At 46.6% G+C, this 21,703-nt stretch overlaps 2 protein-coding genes across 2 annotated transcripts; one reads left to right on the top strand and one right to left on the bottom strand.

Annotated features, from left to right (window-relative positions):
* The first annotated feature begins 777 nt into the window (after positions 1-777).
* On the top strand, positions 778-14,465 carry SLC6A20 (solute carrier family 6 member 20). The gene is made up of 11 exons (XM_030445719.1): positions 778-993; positions 4,768-4,908; positions 5,632-5,723; positions 6,454-6,681; positions 8,725-8,835; positions 9,232-9,473; positions 10,201-10,363; positions 10,825-11,029; positions 11,971-12,130; positions 13,092-13,257; positions 14,136-14,465. Exons 1-11 carry the CDS (start codon positions 873-875, stop codon positions 14,283-14,285), a joined length of 1,779 nt encoding a protein of 592 aa, XP_030301579.1. The 5' UTR covers positions 778-872; the 3' UTR covers positions 14,286-14,465.
* A 361-nt stretch (positions 14,466-14,826) lies between these two features.
* Positions 14,827-21,690, bottom strand: SNRPD1 (small nuclear ribonucleoprotein D1 polypeptide). Its single transcript, XM_030445720.1, has 4 exons — positions 21,480-21,690; positions 20,761-20,837; positions 18,008-18,199; positions 14,827-15,698 (listed from the first exon to the last, which is right to left on the bottom strand). Exons 1-4 carry the CDS (start codon positions 21,491-21,493, stop codon positions 15,622-15,624), a joined length of 360 nt encoding a protein of 119 aa, XP_030301580.1. The 5' UTR covers positions 21,494-21,690; the 3' UTR covers positions 14,827-15,621.
* Between the last annotated feature and the right edge of the window lie 13 nt (positions 21,691-21,703).

Raw genomic sequence — 21,703 nt, 5'->3', positions numbered from 1 at the left:
CTTTATATTTGGTCCCTGGTGCTTCACAACAGAATTTTAAAAGGGCAATCCCTCAGAAAAGCTCATCTGCAGCAGAGAGGTTTGAGTATGAAGGTAGAGAAGAAACTGGGCTATTTTGCACTCGCTCACAGACACACAGCGTGTGTTAAAGGGGGATGATGCTCCTGGAGGGTCAGACTGGAGTGTTGTACTGGGGGCTGCTGCAGGCTGGAGACTTACATGGCTGATAGGGACCATTTCAAGGCCACTCCTGGAACGGAGGAGTGTGCTGAGGTGACTGTGGAGAGCACTAGGATGAAAGTGATGGGACACCTGGGAACCTGTTTTGGACAAAAGAGACTGGGAATAAAAGGCAGCTCTGACAGCCACTAAGCCCAATTCCAGTGGTGTGGGAACCCCTTACCCTGTGCTGTCAAATCGAAGCCAGTGCCTCATCCACACAAATGCCACTCCCAGGGAAGAGAGCCCTGTGAGGAAGGAGTTTCCCATTTCTGAAACCAAGCTGCACCCCCAGTACTATTTCATCCCTGTGTCAAGCTGGCATGTGAGCCAATAAAAACCCCTCTGGGCTCACATCCTTCCCAGAAATGCCAGTCAAAACCCAAGCAGCTATTTACCTAAAATACCAATTTTATAGTTCTGTGTGTGTGTGTGTGTCTATAATCTATTTACCAGCATTCCTACTTCAGTATGTGCCTGTTAATAAGATTAGTAATTAAAAAGCTTGATAGGAATTGGCAAGCACAGCTCCTCCGCCTTTCCCTCCCCTCCAGGCCAGGCTGGCGTGGAGCTGGAGGCAGGGCTGGCAGAGTACCTGGAGGAGGGAGAGCAGACAGGAAGGCTCTGCTGAACCCTCTGCCTGCAAGTAGGCAATGGAGAAATCCCGACCACTATGGGACAATCCCCTGCAGTTTATTTTTGCCTGCATTTCCTACGCTGTGGGGCTGGGAAATGTGTGGAGGTTTCCATACTTGTGTCAGATGTATGGAGGAGGTAAGTGTGGCTTATGTTTCTTATCAATGCCCTGTCCACCCATCAGGGGATGGGAAAGAGAAGGAGGTCAGGCTTTTTGTTGGTGTGCAATTTCTTCTATTGCTGCTTTATTTTAGGTAGTCTTTAGCATTAGGTTTTTACCTGACAGCTGCCCCAGTGCAGCAGCTTTCATTTCCTAGAAGTGCAGGCCCATATTTTCTGAAAGGATGGAAGTAAAGGGAGAGATGTAGGTCCACATGGTATAAATTTATTACTTCCTTGCCCCATTGAACTGTTCTGAAGGCATCAGAAACTCGTTCAGTTCCTTGTTGGTTCACTTGGAACATACTGAGAAAGGGACATGGTAATGCTGATTTAACTAAAGGATCATCTGTACCATTTCAAGTTGTTGTCATTAATGTGTTGTCTTTTATACAAAGCCTCACTTTAGGAAGTGATAATTTGGCTGCAAATTGGTCTTGAAGTTGGCTGAAACTCCTTAATCAACAAGAACTGCACAGCTTAAACCTCCAGAAAAGCTTTCAAAGAAGGGAATAACATTGGTTTGGTCTCCAAAAAAAAAAACCAAAAAACCCTCTTTGAAATTTTACCCCTCTCCTACCTGTCCTAGGACCAAACTGGAGAAAGGCAGTGGTTGTATCACACCAGCCATAGGTACTCTTCCTTATAAATCAGAAGTCAGTTAATTAGATTAATTTTAAACAAACACTAGACATATTTTCCAATATACAGCTCTACCCCTGGTTAATGACCATGCTTTGAAGAATCCTTATAAAAAGCCTCTCTTTGTAAGACATCACAGTTTTATACTGCTTCTTCCATTGCATCCACTGTTGTACTGTTGGAGCCACCTCAGATGTGAATTAAGTGATACAATGAGCATCTGCCTCATCTGCTTCTGGTCTCCCTGTGCCTTTTCTTTTCAGGAAGAAACACACTGAGATGTTTATGTGTGTTTTGGTTGTTTTGTTGGCTTGTAGCTTACTCCTAAGTACAGATGTGGTGGTAGGAGTTGGTTCATGCTGATTGTTGAAAAGCCAGCTCTCTGCTGGGATGGCATCAGAACTTCTCTGTGGGATCAGGTCAGAAATATTCAGATAATGCGCTGGGTGAAATTACAGTAGAAACTAGATGCTACAGCACCTGAAGACATTTAGATGTTTCAGACAGCTGAAGAAGCAGACATCCAGCAATTCTGGGTGTATTCTTCTTTGCAGATGCTTTTGAGAGTAAAGACTTCGTGTCTGACACTGACCTCCAACTAAACTGAACATGATTAGTTCACTGGCAGCTTGTCTTGGCACAAATGTCCTAAAGGACAGCAAGACTCAGACACTGGGGTCTTTGTGTGGTTTATCCTCTTCTTAGCAGCCATCAGTAATGTTGTAGGTGGTGAAAATTCTCTGAAATGCAATCAAAGCTGCAATAGTTGATTAACCAGTAAAAAAACCCAAAACAACCCATTCAATAAAGTGAAGGATTTTCTGAAAAGCATATTTTTATGAGTAGTCTCTCCACTGCTTTTGTCTTTCCTGATTAAATTTCCCAGGGGAGAGGCAGCTCTCCCTGCTGTGAAACTAAAACTCCCGACAGCAGGCTTTGCTTTTCCTAATCGTTTTTCACTGCTCTCTTAAAAAAGGATTCAGTGGCTTCCCAGGGACCTACAAAAAAGCTTTCACAGACCAGACATCTATTCAGGAACTTAAAAGCTGGATGTTCCAGGCACTGGGCTTAGCTGGGATGCCTGCAGCTACTTGTCTGATACCTTCCTTACTTTCCTTTCAGAAAAGCACAGATCTTGTCCCTGTCCTGCCCACCAGAGCCCTTATAGCTAGTGATGCTTGTAAACAGGGGGTTTGCAAACTTTAAAGCCCCCTGCTTTTCCTTTCATCAGCATATTGCCTCCTCCTCCTTGCTCACCTCTAGAGAGCTTGTCCTGAACAGAGCTGGGGGGTGGGGGTGTCTAACCTCATGGGTGCAGTTACTCCATGTGTCTGCAGGCTGGTGCAGGCTGAAGTGATGCTGGGATGGGTGTACAGCAGGGTGGATGCTCTGCAGTGCTCAGCCCTGAGCAAGGAAGCCCTGGGCACCAGGCAGGATGCTGAGCAGAAGGGAGGGTTCCACTGGCCAAGCCTGGTGCCTCGAGAAGACCTTGGAGCATGGGTGTAAATGATCAGGGAGGGCTGTGGAGCTGTGCTGGTTCCCAGCAGATAAGGAGCCTGCAGCTGCCCCAAGTCACTTATGAGGCATGTTGGTTCTACCCTTTAGGGAAAGTAGCATCAGGAGCAAGATCTGCAGGAAAACAGGATGCAGAACATGGGGGATCAGCCCTTGCACCCTGAACTGCTGGGGGCCAGTGGGGTGAAGAGCAAGCACTGCACCTCCTTGCCAGATGGCAAAGCCATTGCTAAGAAGTGGCAAGGCTGCTCGGAGGGCAAAAAAGACTTTGCAAAGGGCCCAGCACTGATTTTCTCCCCACAGTAGATGGCAAAACTCCCCTCGGTGGCTGCTGGGGCAGCTCTCACCCTGCCAGAATGGTGTGGCTGCAGGAGATCTTAAACCTCACACAGCTTCCTTGTGGTATAGGAAGTTATCTAACAGACTAACAAAGGGGTTGTTAATTACAAGAGAGCCAGGAGGTGGGAAATTAATTCCCAGAATAAACCGGATTATTGCTTGATGTTTATTTCCAGTTCTTTCCCTCAGTCACCGGCCAGAGTTCATTCCTCTGCGGTGCTGCACCGAGCCCATTGCAAGGAATGTTAATGCTGCAGATTAAATCCTAAATAAGAGATATTGACGTAAATATTTTTGGCTTGCTGTAAAAAGGGAAACAGGAAAGCCTTTGCAAAAATCCAATTTTTGACTCAGTCAGCAGCTCCCTCTAAAGTGAGCCCCAAGTTGAGGAAAAGGATTATTCTTTTTTCCAGCAGAAATTCAAGATGAAGTGCATTCTGTTTGCCAGGTGGGAAGGTCCTTTGCCCTCCCTTGCCACCTGCCCATCCATTCCTGCTGTTCCTCTTCTGCAGGAGCATCCCTGCCGTTCTCCATGCTTGGGAAGTGGGGATGAGCAGACGTAGGGCAGGCTGAGGTTATGTGCTTCTGTCACAGGGTCTGCCCCCACAGGGAGGACCCCGGGGCAAAGGCCTTCACCCCTCTGATGGCATTTGTGGGTTCTGGGAGAGTTTTTTGTAGTTTTCCTTACATTTTAGGCTGGTCCAGACTTCAATAACGCTACTTAAAGCTCTATTCAATGCAGAGGCTGCTGTCACTTTTTCATCCAGTGCTTAGGCTCTGGCATTCAGTGCTGGCTTAGGCATCCAGTGCTGCAGAACATCACACAAAGTAAATCTTTCCCCCATCCTGTTTCTCTCATTATCTTTTACAAGGTTTGGCTGGTGGTTAGTTACCCTTTAACAGCCCCCGCCCCGAACATTGCTCACACCACCCACACAGCACCTGAGCAGCCCCACATGCTGGGGTGGTGACCGGCACATTTTAACAGCAGAAATCACAGCGTTGCCAAGTGCCCATGGAAAATTCCCCATGCCCAGGTGCTTGGCACCCACCAGCATCTAGAATGCCACCTGAAACCTCAGGAGATATCCCTCTGGGTTGTGCCATTCCCTCAATGCATAAGGTGCCTGGACAGGATCCAGCTCCAGCCACCTCCTGGGTGATCACTAATGGGGTGATTTGACCCCAAACAGGGCAACCTGGTGTTTATTGTGCTGCTGATATGCTGAAGGTCATCTGTTGGGTTTTTTCTTACAGGTGGCTTTTTGATCCCATATTTAATCATGCTGGTGGCTGAGGGGATGCCCCTGCTTTACCTGGAGCTGGCCGTGGGGCAGCGCATGCGTCAGGGCAGCATCGGTGCCTGGAAAATCATAAGCCCCTACCTCTGTGGTGTTGGTATGTTCCCAGTTTGGAGCTTTATTTTTAAGGCCCTGAGGAAGATGGATGGTTCTGAATGCAAAGCTTTATCTTTCAGGGCAGAAACCGGGCTGGAGATGGGATTTTACTGGGCCTCACCAGGCTGTGCAAAAGCGGTTATCTGAATGCATGCATTTACCTCATCCCTCACAGGACACTGGGGCCAGACCCTGACTTGCTGTACCAAGTCCCCAGCCATGGAGCTGTGTGTCCTTCTGCCCTCAGACAGGCACCCAAAATCCACAGTGTGAAGGCCCATGCCTAACTTGTTCCCTGGGGCTGCCTATGCTGGTCTTTGATCCCCCCAAAAAACATCATCCCAATAAGCTCAACTTTGAGTGATAAAACATCTTCATTCTCTGTTGTTGCTGCCTACCAATGTCTCAGCTACATTATTGTGTTATTAAATTACCCTGGTAGCCCAAACTGTCACTAATTTACTTACATGCATATTTTATTTGTCATGATACATTGAATATTCACCCCCACCCCCCCAGGGCTGAAGTATAAAATCCAGTGCAGGACAGTCCTCATGGGAGGAGGGGGAAGAGGCTGCAGCAGCAGCAGCAGGACTATATGCATGGGGTCATGCAAAGGCAAAGCCCCCTCCCCATGCTGACCACAGTGCCCCCTGGGACGTTATAGGGCCCTGGGAATTTTGGGGTCTTGCTGTTGACCCGTTGCCTCCCTTCATGCCCACAGGCGTTGCCAGTGTCGTCGTCTCCTTCTTCCTCTCCATGTACTACAACGTGATAAATGCTTGGGCCTTCTGGTACCTCTTCCACTCCTTCCAGGTCTGTGGGCACCCAGCAGCATGGCTTGGCCCTGACATGGCCATGGGGGATGTTGGTGGCTTTGCACTGGTGCTGGGCATTTCCTGCCACTGTTGTCAGCCACTGGAGGGGCGGCTGGGGGAAACCAAAAGCTTCAAAAACCCTCCCAGGGCTTTTCTGAGGAAAAAAATGAGGCAGTGGTGTACAGCTCTGGAAGCTCCCAAAGAGTATCAGAGTGTCTTCTCCTCTCCATGAAATGCAGGCTGAGGTCAGGCCAGTGATGCCTTGGGAATGTGCTTTGGTGGCCATGGTGTCCTGCACCCTGACATGGGCCTATCCAAAGGCAGAGGAGGGGGTGAACAGGGGGGAGCATGAGGGGGGACATCTCTAGGGGAGAGGGTCAGAGAAGCTCAGTCCCCAGAGGGAGTCAGGGAGAGGGCTGTGCCCAGGGAAGAGAGGCAGAGCAGGTCTGTCCTTGAGGAGAGGGTCGAGAAGGATCATCCCCAGGGTTAAAGAGGGTTGATCTTTTGGGAGATGATCATCCTCAGGGATGATGATCAGTTCTCAGGGAGAGGGTCATCTTCAGGGGAGATGGTCAGGACCAAGAGAGAGGGTCAGCCCCAGCCCTTGGCAGCACAATGTGGGGACAAGCAAGCCCTGGACAAAATTATTCCCTTTCTGATATCCCCCTTGGCTCTACCCACCACGCTGATGGCAGGTTCTTGCCTCATGCCTCTCTTCTCCCTCTCAGGACCCCCTGCCATGGGCTACCTGCCCCCTGAACATCAACCACACCGGCTATGAGGAGGAGTGTGAGAAGACATCATCCACCCAGTACTTCTGGTACCGGCAGACCCTGAACATCTCTCCATCACTGGAAACCAGTGGCAGTGTGCAGTGGGAGCAGGCACTCTGCCTGACACTGGCCTGGCTGGTGGTTTACCTCTGCATCCTCCGAGGCACCCAGTCCACTGGCAAGGTGAGAGGAGAGTGCAGACCTGTGGAGACCCAGAAGGATGTGGGGAAGAGAAATGAGTGCTGAGTAAGGTCAAGTGCAAGGTCCTGCACCTGGGTCAGGGCAATCCCAAGAACAATGTACAGGTTAGTCACACAACGGGTTGAGAGCAGTCCTGGGGCTGTTGATTGATAAAAACCTCGACAGGAATCAGCAATGTGCCCTTACAGCCCAGAAAGCCAACTGCATCAAGGATGGCACCAAAAAAGCATGGCCAGCAGGTCAAAGGAGGTGATTCTCCCCTCTACTCTGTTCTTTTGAGATCCCACTTGGAATACTGTGTCCCCAACACAGGAAGGACTTGGAGCTGTTGAAGCAAGTTCAGAGGAGGGCCATGAAGATGATCAGAGAGCTGGAGCACCTCTCCTATGAACACGGGCTGAGAGAGTTGGGGTTGTTCAGTCTGGAGAAGAGAAGGCTCCAGAGAGAACTTGTAGTGGCCTACCAGTACCTGAAGGGGCTACATGAAAGCTGGGAAGGAACTTTTTACAAGGGCATGAGGAGAGAGCACAAGGAGTAATGGTTTGAAAGTGGAACAGGGGAGATTTAGTTTAGACGTTAGGAAGAAATTATTTCCTTTGAGGGTGGTAAGAAAGCTGTGGATGCCCCCTCCCTGGAAGTGTTCAAGGCCAAGTTGGATGTGACTTTGAGCAATCTGATCTAGTGGGAGGTGTCCCTGCTTGGGCAGGGGAGTTGGAACCAGATGATCTTTAAGGTTCCTTCCAATCTAAACCTTTCTGTGATGAAAAGGCAGCAGTCATGGCTGCTGTTACTTGGGATTATAGCATCTCCCCATCAGGAGCAGGCTGGCCTGCTGCCTCTGCCAACCTGGTAAGCTGAAACTGAAGAAGGCTCAACCAAAACACTGGGTGACATTAAAGGACTGAGAAGTCCTTTAAATACAGGCACCTCTGCTGCAAAACCAGCTGTCAGGCTGCTGGCCCAGTGAAACGCTTCCCACCAACGTAGAGCCAACAACAACAGGAGATGTCTGTTCCTCAGTCTTTTCAGTAAAAAAAAAAAAAAAAAGACATCTACTGGGCATTTTTCCTCACTTTTTATTCAGCAGAAGTTATGAGGAAGTTTTGAGAGAGGGGGGAAATAGAAAAAGCAATGTCCTGGTTGAGCCTGCACTAAGAAGCAAGCTGAGGGCTGTAATCCCCAAATCGTATTACCCAAATGCAGAAAGCCAAGAGACTGTAAACCAAGAATAACCTCTTAAACTTGCTGCAGCTGCCTTTGTGGGCAGAAAAGAAACAAATAAATTGCCAAGGCACATTAAAAGTGCTTTGTGAAGGCTGGGTCCCATCAAAGGGAGCACAGGAGTGGCTTTTGCATCTCCAGTGGACTGTGCCATTGGTGATGATGAAGGTGCTGCTTTTCCAGGCGTGTGACAGGGAAAGGCAGATGCCCATTGGCATTGTAAGCAGGTGTAAACTGGGGGAATGGCTGGTAATTGCCTACCTGATTTTGTTCCCAAGAGCTTGGGAAGGCAACTTCATGGAAGACAATGTAAAGATTTAATTCCCACTAACCTCCCATCTGGGTTACATTAAGATCAAGTATTTTTTGCATTTGAACGAAAATGCTTTCAGACAAGTTCGATTTTTGACATTTTATGATGTCTGCTCACCTTTCTCCTAGAGCTGATCATGGATGATCTTTACTAGTGCACCCTTGACTGGTGGTTGCAAACTGGTGTTTCTCCACTAGATGATGCAGGAATGAGTTTGTAAATGTTGCAAGTATTTTAAGTGTCATCCTTATTTTTCCAGTCAAAGAAAAGACTGGTGAGAACTTTAACGCAGGGTCTTTGTTATCAATAATAGCCTGTTTCCCTAAAACCTAAATGTGAAATTAGATCTAGCTGAAAATATTTGTTTAAAGATTACTACAATATAACGTATCTTTTACATAGAGTGTTTCCATTATTTTGAGAAAGAACTGATCAATTATGGCCGGTCTTGTGTATTCTTTAGACCAAATCATTTCCTCTTCCTCCTCCAGGTGGTCTATGTAACAGCCTCTTTGCCATATTGTGTTCTCATCATATACCTCATCAGAGGATTAACACTTCATGGAGCTCTGAATGGGCTCATCTACATGTTCACACCAAAGGTACAGAAAACTCGTACTGAATTTTCTACAAATATGTTATTATTTACCAAACATATGGGTTTGTTTTTTTTTTAATGACGGCGATACACCTATTCCTTATATTGAATTTTTGCAGCAATATGTCAGGTCAGGCAGCTGGAAACCCTGTCTGGAAGAAGCTGGAGGCTGTTCTGCCACGGTGCCTGTGAGCCACATGCTTTCTCCTGCAGAAAAGCACCTGCCCACAGACTCTAGTGTATTACTTCCAGACCGAGCAGTAACCCTGCTCCCCAAAAAACCACCACAGAGCTAAACCAGGCGCACAAAGGAGCCCATCCCCACCTCCATCCCCACAGGCTGGAAGGGGCCATCCATGCCACAGGGTCACACTCCTCCTCTCCCCATCTGGTTTTCCAGCTGGAGCAGCTCTCCAACCCCAAGGCGTGGATCAGTGCTGCCACACAGATCTTCTTCTCTCTGGGCCTGGGCTTTGGCAGCCTCATCGCCTTTGCCAGCTACAATGAGCCCAGCAACAACTGTGAGAGGCACGCGGTCATCGTCTCACTCATCAACAGCACCACCTCCATCTTTGCCAGCATCGTGACCTTCTCCATCTACGGCTTCAAGGCCACGTTCAACTATGAAAGCTGCATAAGCAAGTAAGGGGGTGATTTTTTCACTCGTTTTCCGCCGGCGACCGTTCCGGGGAAGGTGAGTGGGGAAGGGCACACGGTGCTGCCAGTGCTGCCCTAAGCCCAGCCCTGGTCATGCTCTAATAAAGCTAATGGTGAGGTGTAAAGCCATGAAGGCTGAGATGAAAGGGCAGGGCTGGTGTGTTTTTTGATGCCTGGGAGCTCACCCTCCCCAGCAGTGATGCTCTGGAGGTGCCCAGCAGCCTGTAGGATCATGCCCAGAAGCAGCAGGCTTCACATGGTCCCTTGCACGGGGCCTACAGCAGTTGCACTTTACTCATGTATTTACAGCCTTTGACCTATCTGCTGATCAGAGAGGAAACCGAGCTGCTAATTACTGCTCTTGGCTAAAAAGCTCATTGAATTGCTAGGGTGTGGATGTGGGACCAGAGGGCAAAAGGGAAGAGGCTCCAGCCAACGCTGGCCAGCACCCAAAATACCTGCAGGCTCCCTCCCAGGTTCCTGAGAGTGGCAGCCCGGGCACCGGAGCTGCTCTCTCTGAAGCAGGGATGAGCATAATGCTGTCAGCACCCCAGAACCTCTCTGGAAGTGCCACAGCCACAGCTCCCACCTGTGGAGACCAGAGCCCTGGCATCCCTGGGTGGGGTCTGAGGGACAAGGGGACATAATATAAAACCACCACCAGTTTTATACCTTGGCCTGAAAGACATTCACCTCCAATAACCTTTCCCAGAATGATCCTGCTGCTGATGAACGCTTTTGACCTGGAGGAAGGCTCTCTAACAGCAGACAACCTCAGCGAGATGAAAGATTACCTCATGGCCACCCACCCGCGGGAGTACGCGCAGCTACTGCCGCAGCTTAAAAACTGCAGCTTGGAAGCCGAGCTGGATACGGTGAGATGCAACTCTGTTTGTGTTTGTGCCTGGGCTTCACTCCTGCCTTTCCTCCCACCAAGCTTGGGCAGCCCCTTAGCCCCACGCAGGCACATCTGGTACCCCTAGGAGCCACCTGGCTCACCTGGTGGGGATCACTTCTGCACCTCAGAATGGGGCAGGGGATGGTTGTCCAGCTTGGCAAGGGGCTCCCTCGGTTCATTAACCACTGGGCTCCATCTGTGGGACAGGGCAGGTTGCAAAGGTATGGAGTAAACATTTTTGCTACAAGCAGGGCTGTGCCAGTCTCTATCCAGTCTGATTCCCCACAATGACAATGACACCCATGGTGGCAGCGCTGCACAGCAAAGGCAGATGAGATCTTCATTAGTTTCTTCAATCTCATATTTTCCTCCTCTCATGTCCCTCATCAAGCTGAGGACCTGCCCGTAACTCACTTCTTTCACCCCTGTTGCTGGCAGGCTGTCCAGGGGACGGGACTGGCCTTTATAGTCTATTCTGAAGCCATCAAAAACATGGAGGTGCCCCAGCTGTACTCTGTGCTCTACTTTGTCATGCTACTGATGCTGGGGATTGGCAGCATGCTGGGAAACACCGCTGCTATCCTCACACCCCTGACCGACAGCAAGGCCATTGCTGCCCGCTTCCCCAAGGAGGTGATCTCAGGTAAGCACCAGCCGTGAGCAGCAGAGGCCATCCAGGGAGAGACCATGTGTGTGCAGAAGCCTTGGTGTCCTGTAGCTGTTCAGGGTCCCTCTTACAACTCAGGTGGAGCAGAGAGTGTCAAGTGTTTCTGGAAGGTTTTACCAGCCCTTGGGAAATCCTGTCCAGCCTGTACAGAACCTTCCCTTGGGACGTATCATAGAACTAGGGCAATCGCTTCTGTGAATTTGCAAGCTTCCCAACACACCCCAGCTCCTCCAGACCTTATCTCCTCCCTTGGAATTGTTTAAGACTAGGTTGGATGAAGCCTTCTGCAACCTGGTCTGCTGGGAGTTATCTCTGTCCCTGAAGGGCAGTTGGATCTTGATGATCCCTTTGAGGTCCCTTCCAACCTTAACTGTTCTGTAAGTCTATGATTCTGTGGTGGGACTGGTGTCTACGCACTGGTAAAGCTCAAAGGCCACAAGACATGTCAAGACACCTTCAGTGAGTGACTCTTCAGTCTCATCACTGGTATCCAAAATGCAACCAACCTCAGTGTTTGGCCAAAAGTGATATGTGCTTCCTGTTGGGCATGGAAAACAGTGGTCCCACCTTAAAACATGGTTTAGCGGGATGCCCAGCAGAAACATCAGATGCTCTGCACACACACAGCAAAGCTATAGCCAAGACTCAGTTGTCTTGACCCTGCTGGGATGATGTGCTGTGACTGTGCAGGTCTAAGGAGCAACAGTTTAAGGATGCACCAGCATAATCATACACAGAGCCACATCTTCTCCAACGGGCAAAAAATTTACCTTTCTCCTCTGGGAAAACTGTTCCCCCAATAGAAATCCGTAGAAATCCCACCAGCTTTTTTAGTCACAGGAAGTATGGCATTTCTCTCACCATTACCCCAAATAGACTTCCAGTTGTAACAGTAAAGTCCCTGTTTTACCATGCAGGTGCTGTGTGTTTCTTTAACTGTGTGATTGGCCTCATCTTCACCATGGAGGCTGGGAATTATTGGTTTGACATATTCAATGACTATGCAGCCACCCTCTCCCTGCTGCTCATCGTGCTGGTAGAAACCATTGCTGTGTGTTATATCTACGGGATAAGAAGGTAACAGCTTGAACCCTTCTTCCTTTACAGCAGGGGTGTGACCATTGGCCAAGAATAAAAATATCACCTCAGGCTAAATTTTTCTCCTGCACTGTGGTATCAGGGTGGCAATGGGGTCTCCCTTGCCCTGCAGACCCCTTCCAAGGCCTCGGGTTCAGAGCTGTGTCAGCGCCAGGCTGGGCTGACACCTTCTCAGGGTCCATAAGTCATACACAATGCTCCCTGCTCTCCATCTCTTTGGTCTCCAGACACTACTTCTTCTTTCACAGCAATTCAGAGAGCACAATAGTTTTACTGAGTCTGGGTTCAAAGGCAGTGAGTGGGTCACCTTGCACATTGCTGTGCTCCTGAGTCATCCCCCATGGGTGAAGGCAATACTCAGCATCAGGAAAGGGTTTAGGCAGCAGAGGTGTTTGGGGCACCTAAAGGACAAGACTTTAGTATTTGATTTGTTAGTCCACCAGCACAACATGTACAGGAACCTATGTTGGCATCACATTCTGGATGATTTCCAAGCCTTCAAGTTCGATCCACATTTCCTGCATGATTTTGGGTGCCATCACCAGCATTAGTGCTTCCCCAATTACAGTCAGGTAACAGCAGTGAGAACAACTACAACTACACCAAAACAAGCAGTGTTTTCTTCACCTTGTTTCAGCATAATTGCTTACACCAATGATGCACAGAATTTGCACCCCAGGCAGAACTTTGTAGGGACCTTTCCTGCTTGTACCCATTTCTAGCTACTGTTCTGCAGTTTGGGATCCTCAGAAGCATATGATCTTTTTGTTTCACCCTCACTATATGACCCTGATGAGCCATTTCTTCAGGTGATACTTCTGTCCTCATTACTCTTCTGGTCTTCTGTAAATGGTTTTAAAGAAACCCAGATCAAGGTGTCAGTTCAATGAATACAGCTGTTCTCAAAAATATGTTTTTTTGGTTTTGTCTTTAAATACAGATTTGAGAAAGATCTTCACACAATGATTGGACACAAGCCAAACTGGTATTGGAAAATTATGTGGACTTTTGCTAGTCCTTTGCTAATTATAAGCCTATTTATATTTTACCTCAGTGACTATATCCTCACAGGAGCGCTGCAATACCAAGCATGGGATGCCACACAGGTAAAATTTTTCTTTTGTTTTTTTGTTTTTTAAAAAACCCTTTTAATTTCTACAGGACACAGCCTAACAACATTGTTCCACCAAACTGCCTTCTGAAAGCTTGCAGCTGAAGTCAGGGCAACTTTTTTATCTTACAGAAAGGAAAAACCTGACCCAGCGACAACAGTGCCACTGTTGTGCAAAATGGGAGTAATTTCCCACTGCAACTGAACCCTTTGAACAGCAAAATTTTATTCCTGTTGATTGAAGACCCACATTATAATCTTAAAAACTACTTGTTGAACAGAAAAATTACTTTCAAAGTGTAGTATTTTGAAGAAAATTAGTGGTATTTTCATAGAACTGAGTTGCTGCTGGATTGAATAGTTTTCGTAAGCCATTTTTCTGTCATTTCCTTATACATTTTTCTTAATGGTCAAACCACTTTTGTATGAATGCTAAACTATGTGTGTATTTCTCACAGCAGAGTTAATAATGGGTGACTAATCACTGCTTTCATAACCTTTTGTGGAAGTGCTCCTAGCACGCAGAAACAAGTTATGCCTTTTGTTTTCATGTTTTTGATGATTTGGGACCTGCAGTATGTCTGGTTTGTTGACTGGGTATCAGCATGAGCCCACAGGCTCCAGGGGAGAAATGGCAGAGACCTGACAGAGGTCAGGGCTGAGACATCTCATTAAGAAATACAAATCAAGCCAAAATCTGCTCTTTACCAAGCAGCAGCTCTTTTCAGCAGCAGCTTTGTTCTCATCAATTTCAAGCTTATAGGGTTGGACAGATTAAAACAGGGGCTGCTGCAGCCTGCAAGTGCTTCCCAGATGGTTTTTGCTCCAGGACACTAAAAACCACAGATCCAACGCTTCTTCTCTCCCTTGCAGGGGCAGCTGGTGACAAAGGATTACCCAAGCTATGCCTTGGCACTGATCGGGCTGCTGGTGGCAGCATCCACGATGTGCATACCCCTGGGGGCTCTAGTGACTTTTATAAGGAAGAGATTGGAGAGGGAAAGCGTTTCAACCATTGCATGAATCCAACAGCTGGATTTGGGAAGACCTTCTCCAGCGTCAGTGACCGGGCACTTCTGGAAGACAGCAGCAGCCATTACTTGTAGCAGCTATTTAGAGTTGAGAATCACGGGTGCTACATTGACCAAAAAGTGCTCTTAGGAGGTTCCGCAATGGTTTGGAAAAAAACAAAACAAAACAAAATCTCTTCTGTCACAAGATGAAGCTTTAATATGGCCTCTGCAAGAGGGGAAAAGCAGAAGAGCAGCTCACAAAATGCTAGGTAGCACAGATTAACCAGCGCTGTTGACCCATTACATGTAACGCATTTCCACTCTGTTGTACCACTGCCTGTGGAAATACAACCAAGCAAGCATGTTCCTGCACCACAGTGCCAGCAAATACCCTTACTGTTCAAGAAAACTACACTCAAACATGCACATTATTTGAAATGACAGCTGTATTTCATCAACTGATGAAACTGTTTAGTTTTGCACGTGATAATCCCTTTCCAAGGGAAAAGGTACCATCAGGATGGTACCGGAGATGTGGCCAACACTGCTTCTGTATCCAGCAAAGCAGTTTATACATACATATATATATACATATATATATATATATATATAAAACCTGCGGTTCTCTCATCTCCAGGAGTAAACTTCCAATTCCAGTATATAATCATGCGCTGTGCTGTACTTTGTATTTTCTAGGGATGCACATGAAAAGAAATCTGTGATAAAGTTGTATTGTAAGCCCTGCCTGAGAGATTGCCATGTAACTAGCCTTGACAAAGGTACACTTTAATCATCAGATGTAACAATGCAGCAGTTCCACAGAACTGGTTAATTTCCCTATGTGAACTTTGTATGAAGAAAGCAACATGTCTGAATTGTAAGCTTCATGTAATAGAAAACAGTAAAATTCTATCTATGAACTTTAAAGAGGTCACTCACCAGTATGACATGAAAGACACATTCATGGGATGTGTGTTCCTAATATAGTGTCTTAACCATGTAACCATTAGAAGACAGCAAGTGCCTTGTAGAAGAGGGATTAATTTCAAACAACCCTTGTTAAAGCACAGCAACACAAGCCCCTCTCTCTGGGGCAAAAAGCAAGAGGTAACTGTCCAGCCTTTGAGGGGGGTGACATCTTGACAATGACACAGCCACCACCAAAAAGACATGTTAGCCTGTCACAGCATCTAGAAACAGGACAGTCCTCCTCCCCAGACTTCACTAACAGAGGAAAGACAACTTTTTCACATTTTAGTTTATTAAAAATGGTTGCCATAAACAAGACCTGTACAAAAAAATATGGGAAATTGCCCAGAATGTGGTAGCAGTTGCATGGTGAGAAGTTATCGTCTTGGGCCCCCTCTTCCTCTTCCACGACCTCGGCCTCTGCCACGGCCTCTACCACGGCCTCTTCCAGCAACTTAGCAAATGAAACAGAAAAGATAAATCAAGTGAGACTCATTAATATTTCCATTTTGATTAAAACATTCTGTATCAAGCATGAACAACGTAATGTCCCATTGCAAGGAAGCAATAAGTCAGATATTAAGTCACTTAATGCTCAGTAAGTTTCAAACAATGTTTTGGTCTTTTGGGTTAGGTTTTTCAGTATGAAACTTCCCCAGACTACACAGACTAGTGCCTGGCTCTGGCTCCACTGCAGAAAACAAGGGGATGCAGAGTCACAGCTGGCTGCTGCCAAATGCTCTGACAGAGAACTATGACTCCTCTTTTTTTTTTTAATATAAAAATTTTGTTCTTCAGGCATCAGAAAAAGCATATGCAATACTAGAGTACTTTGTTACTATTCATCACAGTAAGAAAGACCTATTTTCTTTTGCCACAGCCTGCACTACAGTTTATAAAGTATGCTGCTAAAGGGAAATGTGAGTTTTAACAAGCTGTGAGATTCCCCAGCTCAGCCTTCCTCAAGGCACCATGTGAAAGGGCAGCACTTTGAAAGGATCCCACCACCAAACAGCTCCTGCTGTTCTCCATGATGCCTCTGCCAGTTTCAGATGAGATTCTCAGGCCAAAGTCTTGTGCACTGTGTACCTGCTTTTACATACTGCTACTTAATAGTAAAGGGAATATAGAATTACAGAATAACTCAGGCTGCAAGCAACTGCCGGAAGTCATATGATGCATATGGTGATAACATGTCACCCCATTTTTCTAAAAACGACAACCTGGTTGCAAGGCCTTCAAACCTCTGAAATTACTGGTTAATTTTAAACAAGTTTGTCAATGTAAGGCTCAAAGAGATACCATGAAACTTAAAAATTCTGTGGAAGTGGCTGGTGGCAGACTGTAGCATCCACATTCAAGCAGCAGGTTCTAAAAATCCCCCTGTCGCATCTGAAGGCACACAACTTAAAACAAAGTGAAGGCAGGAGGCACAGAACAGATCTGTGAGAAGGCAGGTGTCACTTATTTTCCTGGCAATAGTCTGACTCTTTGTAAAACACACAGACACATCAACCCCTAGCTCAGTGACTACAGCACCAACATGCCCATCAGCAGTTGTGTTCACCAAGCACACTCAGCCCCACGTGTCACCTACACCTCTGAGCCAGCATCCTGCCTTCCACTGACAATTCTGTTTCCCAAGGAGGAGGAAGCTTGCCTTACACAACTTTGAAACCCAAGGGCATTTACACACTAAAGCCAAGTGCAGCCACAACACAGCAGAGGTATGACCTGAGTGCTCCAGTGCTGTGAGGATGCAAGCAGTATGAAATCATGACAAACAGCACCATCACAGGTCCCTTTCTTCCTTCAAAATCAGAAAGAAATAGTGATGTTCTTGTCCACATCACAAGCTTTAGAAAAAAAGTAATGTGGTCATACTCCAGTTTCCTCCTGTGGTCAGATTATTTGGTATGTATGTGAGAAGAGCAAAACTTTTAGCAGCTTTATCCTTACTCTGTATAAAAAGCAGCCATTACACTTGTGCTTTGTGATGCACACACCTGAGGATTCCTTGCAACATTTCAGTAAATTAAGAACACCAATTCATAACATACACATGGCTCAAAGACCACAGAGCAAAAAAAGTTAAACACCAATTGCAGGAGAAGCAGTACAACATTACTTTAGAGCACAGTTAGCTTTTTCTTAAAACTTACTATTTAAAAAATACACTGATTAGTCATTGTGCAAAATATATACTGCCTGAAGACAACCTACAAATCTTCTGGGGCTTACTGGATAATAATCTTCAATTCTCAATGGAATTCAGCATGGGCTCCCTCACATTCTCAAGTCTCTCAAGTTCAGCTCTTCAACAGGTATTTTCATCCACAATCAAGAGAGATTTCACTGAAAAATATTCAGCACTGTTCTAAGATGCTGTTCTCTGTTTTCTTTCTGGACTAACTACCTGAAGTTCCCTATATAAACTGGGGAAACGAAATATATTTGAGGAAGAGGAAATGTAAATATTTTTGGCACGAGACTGTGACAGGTTTAAGATTTACTGAAATTTTAAAAACATTCACATTTTTAAAAGCAGATGTATGAAAAGTCATATGCATAATTTTACAGGGAAGAAAGCTCTACAGATGCTAAGAAGGTAGGCAAAGCAGACTTAGCCAGTTCAGTATCAAACCCTCAAAGGTGAAAGAACTAGCGACCAAAGGCAGACATTTAAGACACCAAATCACATGTTTTCAGAGTACTAAAAACACACACAGAGGCAGAACACACACTGGGAAAGCACAAACTAACCTGCTTCTCTTTTCTTGGATTTGACTTTTGGTTCCACATCCACTAGCAAAGTATCCAGAGGCAAACTGTCTGGCAGAATGAAGTATCGGATGTTATTCCCTCGAATACTCAGTGTCTCCAGCTGTACAGGTTCTCTGTTCTTCAGTGTCATTTTCACTGCTTTGAGATGCGTGTTCATGCTGACATCCACTCCTGAAACAACACAAGTCTAATTTCAGGGATGAATACTTACGAAATGGTCCCTTGATGACCGTTTTTAAGTATGCACATGCTTCAAGATTTGTCCTGTTTGTTACCTGCTTCTGCCATTCATCCATTAAGCCCCTAACTGTAGAGGACTACATGCCTTTTTCTCTCTTAAATTTTACTCACTAATTTATCAGTTGCTGCCTTTACCACCTGATTGCCAGAGATTTTTGCCTAGGTCTTAGCTGTAGACAATTCTGTTAATGGTTAAAACAATTTGAGTAACAAATACAACTGCTTCTTATTACAGAAGTCCAATATTAGTCTTTCAACTCTCTTAAGAAGAAGCAAAACAAACCTGTGAGGAGGAAAAATAACCTGAACATTTCCTCTTTCTCTAAGCCTTAGAAAAAGTCCGACTGCCAAAGAATCATTCATATGCTCATAAAATACATCTAATACTGGTGTGGCATCTTCTCCAAAAGTATATAAAAATGCAGTGCTGCAAGAAACAGTCACTGTGGTTACAAACTCTGTGAACAGACAGTATTTAAGAACCATATGTAGTCAGTACTCTGTCTGCTATGCAAACTAGAAAGAAGTTTCAGCTGAATGCATTTATGCAGTAACAGCCCTGATAAGCATTAAAAAGCACCCCGCATTAATTTATACTTTGCATATCACGAGTCTTGCACAGGATTTGATCTCCAACTGTGAAGATCAAAATGAGAGTCACTTTTTGAGATCAAAAATTCAGAAAAAAGATTAAAATTATAGTCCATGAGCACCTGCTAATTCAGTGACAGGGCACCCAGATTAGCAAAATCCTTTGTATGTTTACAGCTCTGAACAACCAGCCCTTTGTGGTAAAAATCATTCTCTCTTTCCACAAACACAGAAAAATCAACTGCAAGATGTCTTACCAAGGTAAAGAGCATAAATGAGTAATAGGCCAGAGCCAAAGGAATTACAGTGCTGCACTTATTCCATATATTTTTCAGTCCTGTCTCCATACTCCTAGATTTTACACAGCTCTCAACACCTGAGCAACTCCCCTGGTTTGTGCAACATCTGCATTCCATGAAACCCACCCTCTCAGCCCAACCACACACCGGGGAGACGGCACATGGTTCACACAACAGTATAAAGATTATAATTCCAGATATACAGATTGCATTCAAACTTTCTACAGATTCTTAGCAGAAAATGTGACTTTGCTCAACAATTAAGCCTGCAAGAGCACCGAGGTAAGGAGACAAGCAGTTTGCTTCCCACCTAGCTGGGCCCAACAGAGCATGCTGTAACGAGATGCCACGGTGGTGCACTCAGGTCTAATTAAAGCTGACAGATCCGTCGGCAAAATAATGCCAAATCTCAGCAGATTGTTGCTGGCCAAAAAAACACCTACGCCATCACTTGGAATTCAAGTCTGACAAGTTTGAATTTAATTTTTTTAAGTGTCTGGGCACAAGAGCTTTAAAAGTAGCCTGGGGTGGAAGAAGGAGAGGAGATCAAGCGTGTTCATCAATTTTACAGTAAGGGCTTTATTCTTTAAAATATGATGTGCCCCACCTACATACATCTCTACATACATCTACATCTCTAAAGCAATGCCAGTGTGAATGTTCTCAGAACAATATCCCTCACTAATGTTGCTAAAGCAAACAAAATAGGCTACACATTTTTCAGTAGGAACCACCAAGGCAAACTGTCAGTTCAGAGATAAAAAGAAGCACCTGCTAGACAGGTAACACCCACAAAGTTGGGTTATATGAATGATCTTCGGCAATAGCAGGGCATCAGGATTCTTTTTTGCCCTGTATCAAACTACCTCTTTTCAAATCACTTTCTTAAGATCAAGATCTCTCTTTCCAAATCACATTCCTAAGCGTGATGTGATTCCAGAGATTAATGTCCATATAAGTTCACCTTAAACAAAGCTAACACCTGCTCAACATAAATATTTGTATATTAAAACTGCCTACACACAAGGTTTAAGTAATTTAAGACCACATCGAGGGTTTGTATTTGCTGTGTACCTGTACTACCATTACAAAGAAGTCCCCCCTCTTCTGGCGAATCAGCTGTAACACTGTTACACAACTACAGATACTACAACTTTGCAAGGGAAAAAAATCAGATGTACTGATCCAATTTCTGAAAATTTAGTTGCATATTCACTACCAGTTTAATAAAACAGTAAACCTACTCTTAGCAGCACTATTCTTGTGCTGCTAAAATTCCAAGAGAACACCATGCTCACATCAGCTTTGCCAGAGGTTTGGAAAAGCCCATCACCTCCCAAGGCTCCTCAGCAAAGCCTGCAGCTAGGCTCAGAGGACAACACTGAACTTACTGCCTCCCAGCAACTTCTGCAAGCACCCAGACGCTTCTGTAACAAACCCACCTTAGCCTTGCACTGTAAAAATGCGAATTCATAAAAACACCTCTGGCATCTTAAGAGAGAAGGTCCCAAGAAGAGGGAGTACAAAAGAGAAAAGCTCAGCCCAAAACACAACTGCCAGCTGTTAGAGGAAGGTAAGGGGCAGTCAGCCATCACACCGTACCTGTGATAGTCCCGTGCACCTGCGTCCCATTCTTCAGTTCGATGGTCACAGTCTCATGGCTCAGCTTCATTAGAAACCTAGAAATTGAGCAAAGACTCATGCACTCCCACATAAAGCCTTACACACTTTTGTCCCCTTGCAGAAAAACAGCATGCACCAAGTATTCCCCCCCACTCGGCTTCCCAACACAGCGTCCCCGGAGATGGATTCTGCTGAACACGTTCGGTAGCGTTACATGAGAGGAAGATTAAAAAGAAAAAACACCGCAAGGAGCCCCTATGCCCTACATCCGAGCGGGGACACCTGGCAAATCCAGCACCTCAGTTCCACACCAAACCGCCACTATTGTACAAAGGAAGAAACACCTGAAAACATACTAATGCCTCAGGAAGGCAACTATAATCGAATCTGGGATTTTTTTCCCCTTTAAAGTCGAGTGGTTTTATGGAGGAGCCCCCACCCCAGGCTGTGCCAGGCGAGTGCTGAGGCGGCGGTAGGGATGGACAGGGCCGCTCCGCCACCAGACCCGCCCGGGGGTGGCCCCGCCGATCTCGCCAGCCGGGGGTTCGCAGGCGGCCGCTGCCGCCCTCCCCACCGCCCGCGGGTGGAGGCAAGGGCCCTCCCCACGGCCGCTACACCGGCGAGGCCGCCGCTCAGTGCGCGGGGCCTCCCCAACGCCGCCGCGGCCCGGCTCCGGCAATCCGCCTCCATCCGCTCACCTGACGAGCTTCATGGCGGCGGGAGGCCGAGAGAGGGAGCCGGGCGGACTTAGGTACGGAGGGGCAGCAGCCCCGCAGGCAGCAGATAGCCCTTCAGAGGGGATGCCCCGGGGCGCCGGCGGTGCGGAAGGCTCCCTACACCGAGCAGGCCGCGCCGCCGCTGGCGCCAGGAAGCGGCCACCCAGCCCAGCGATGAATGGGCGGAAAGGGAGGAGCCGGAACCA

Source organism: Calypte anna, chromosome 2, assembly GCF_003957555.1.
Source record: "Calypte anna isolate BGI_N300 chromosome 2, bCalAnn1_v1.p, whole genome shotgun sequence".
Classification (NCBI taxonomy): Eukaryota; Metazoa; Chordata; class Aves; order Apodiformes; family Trochilidae; genus Calypte; species Calypte anna.
The sequence above is the reverse complement of the archived record's forward strand: the minus strand, read 5'-3'. Positions and strand labels throughout refer to the sequence as shown.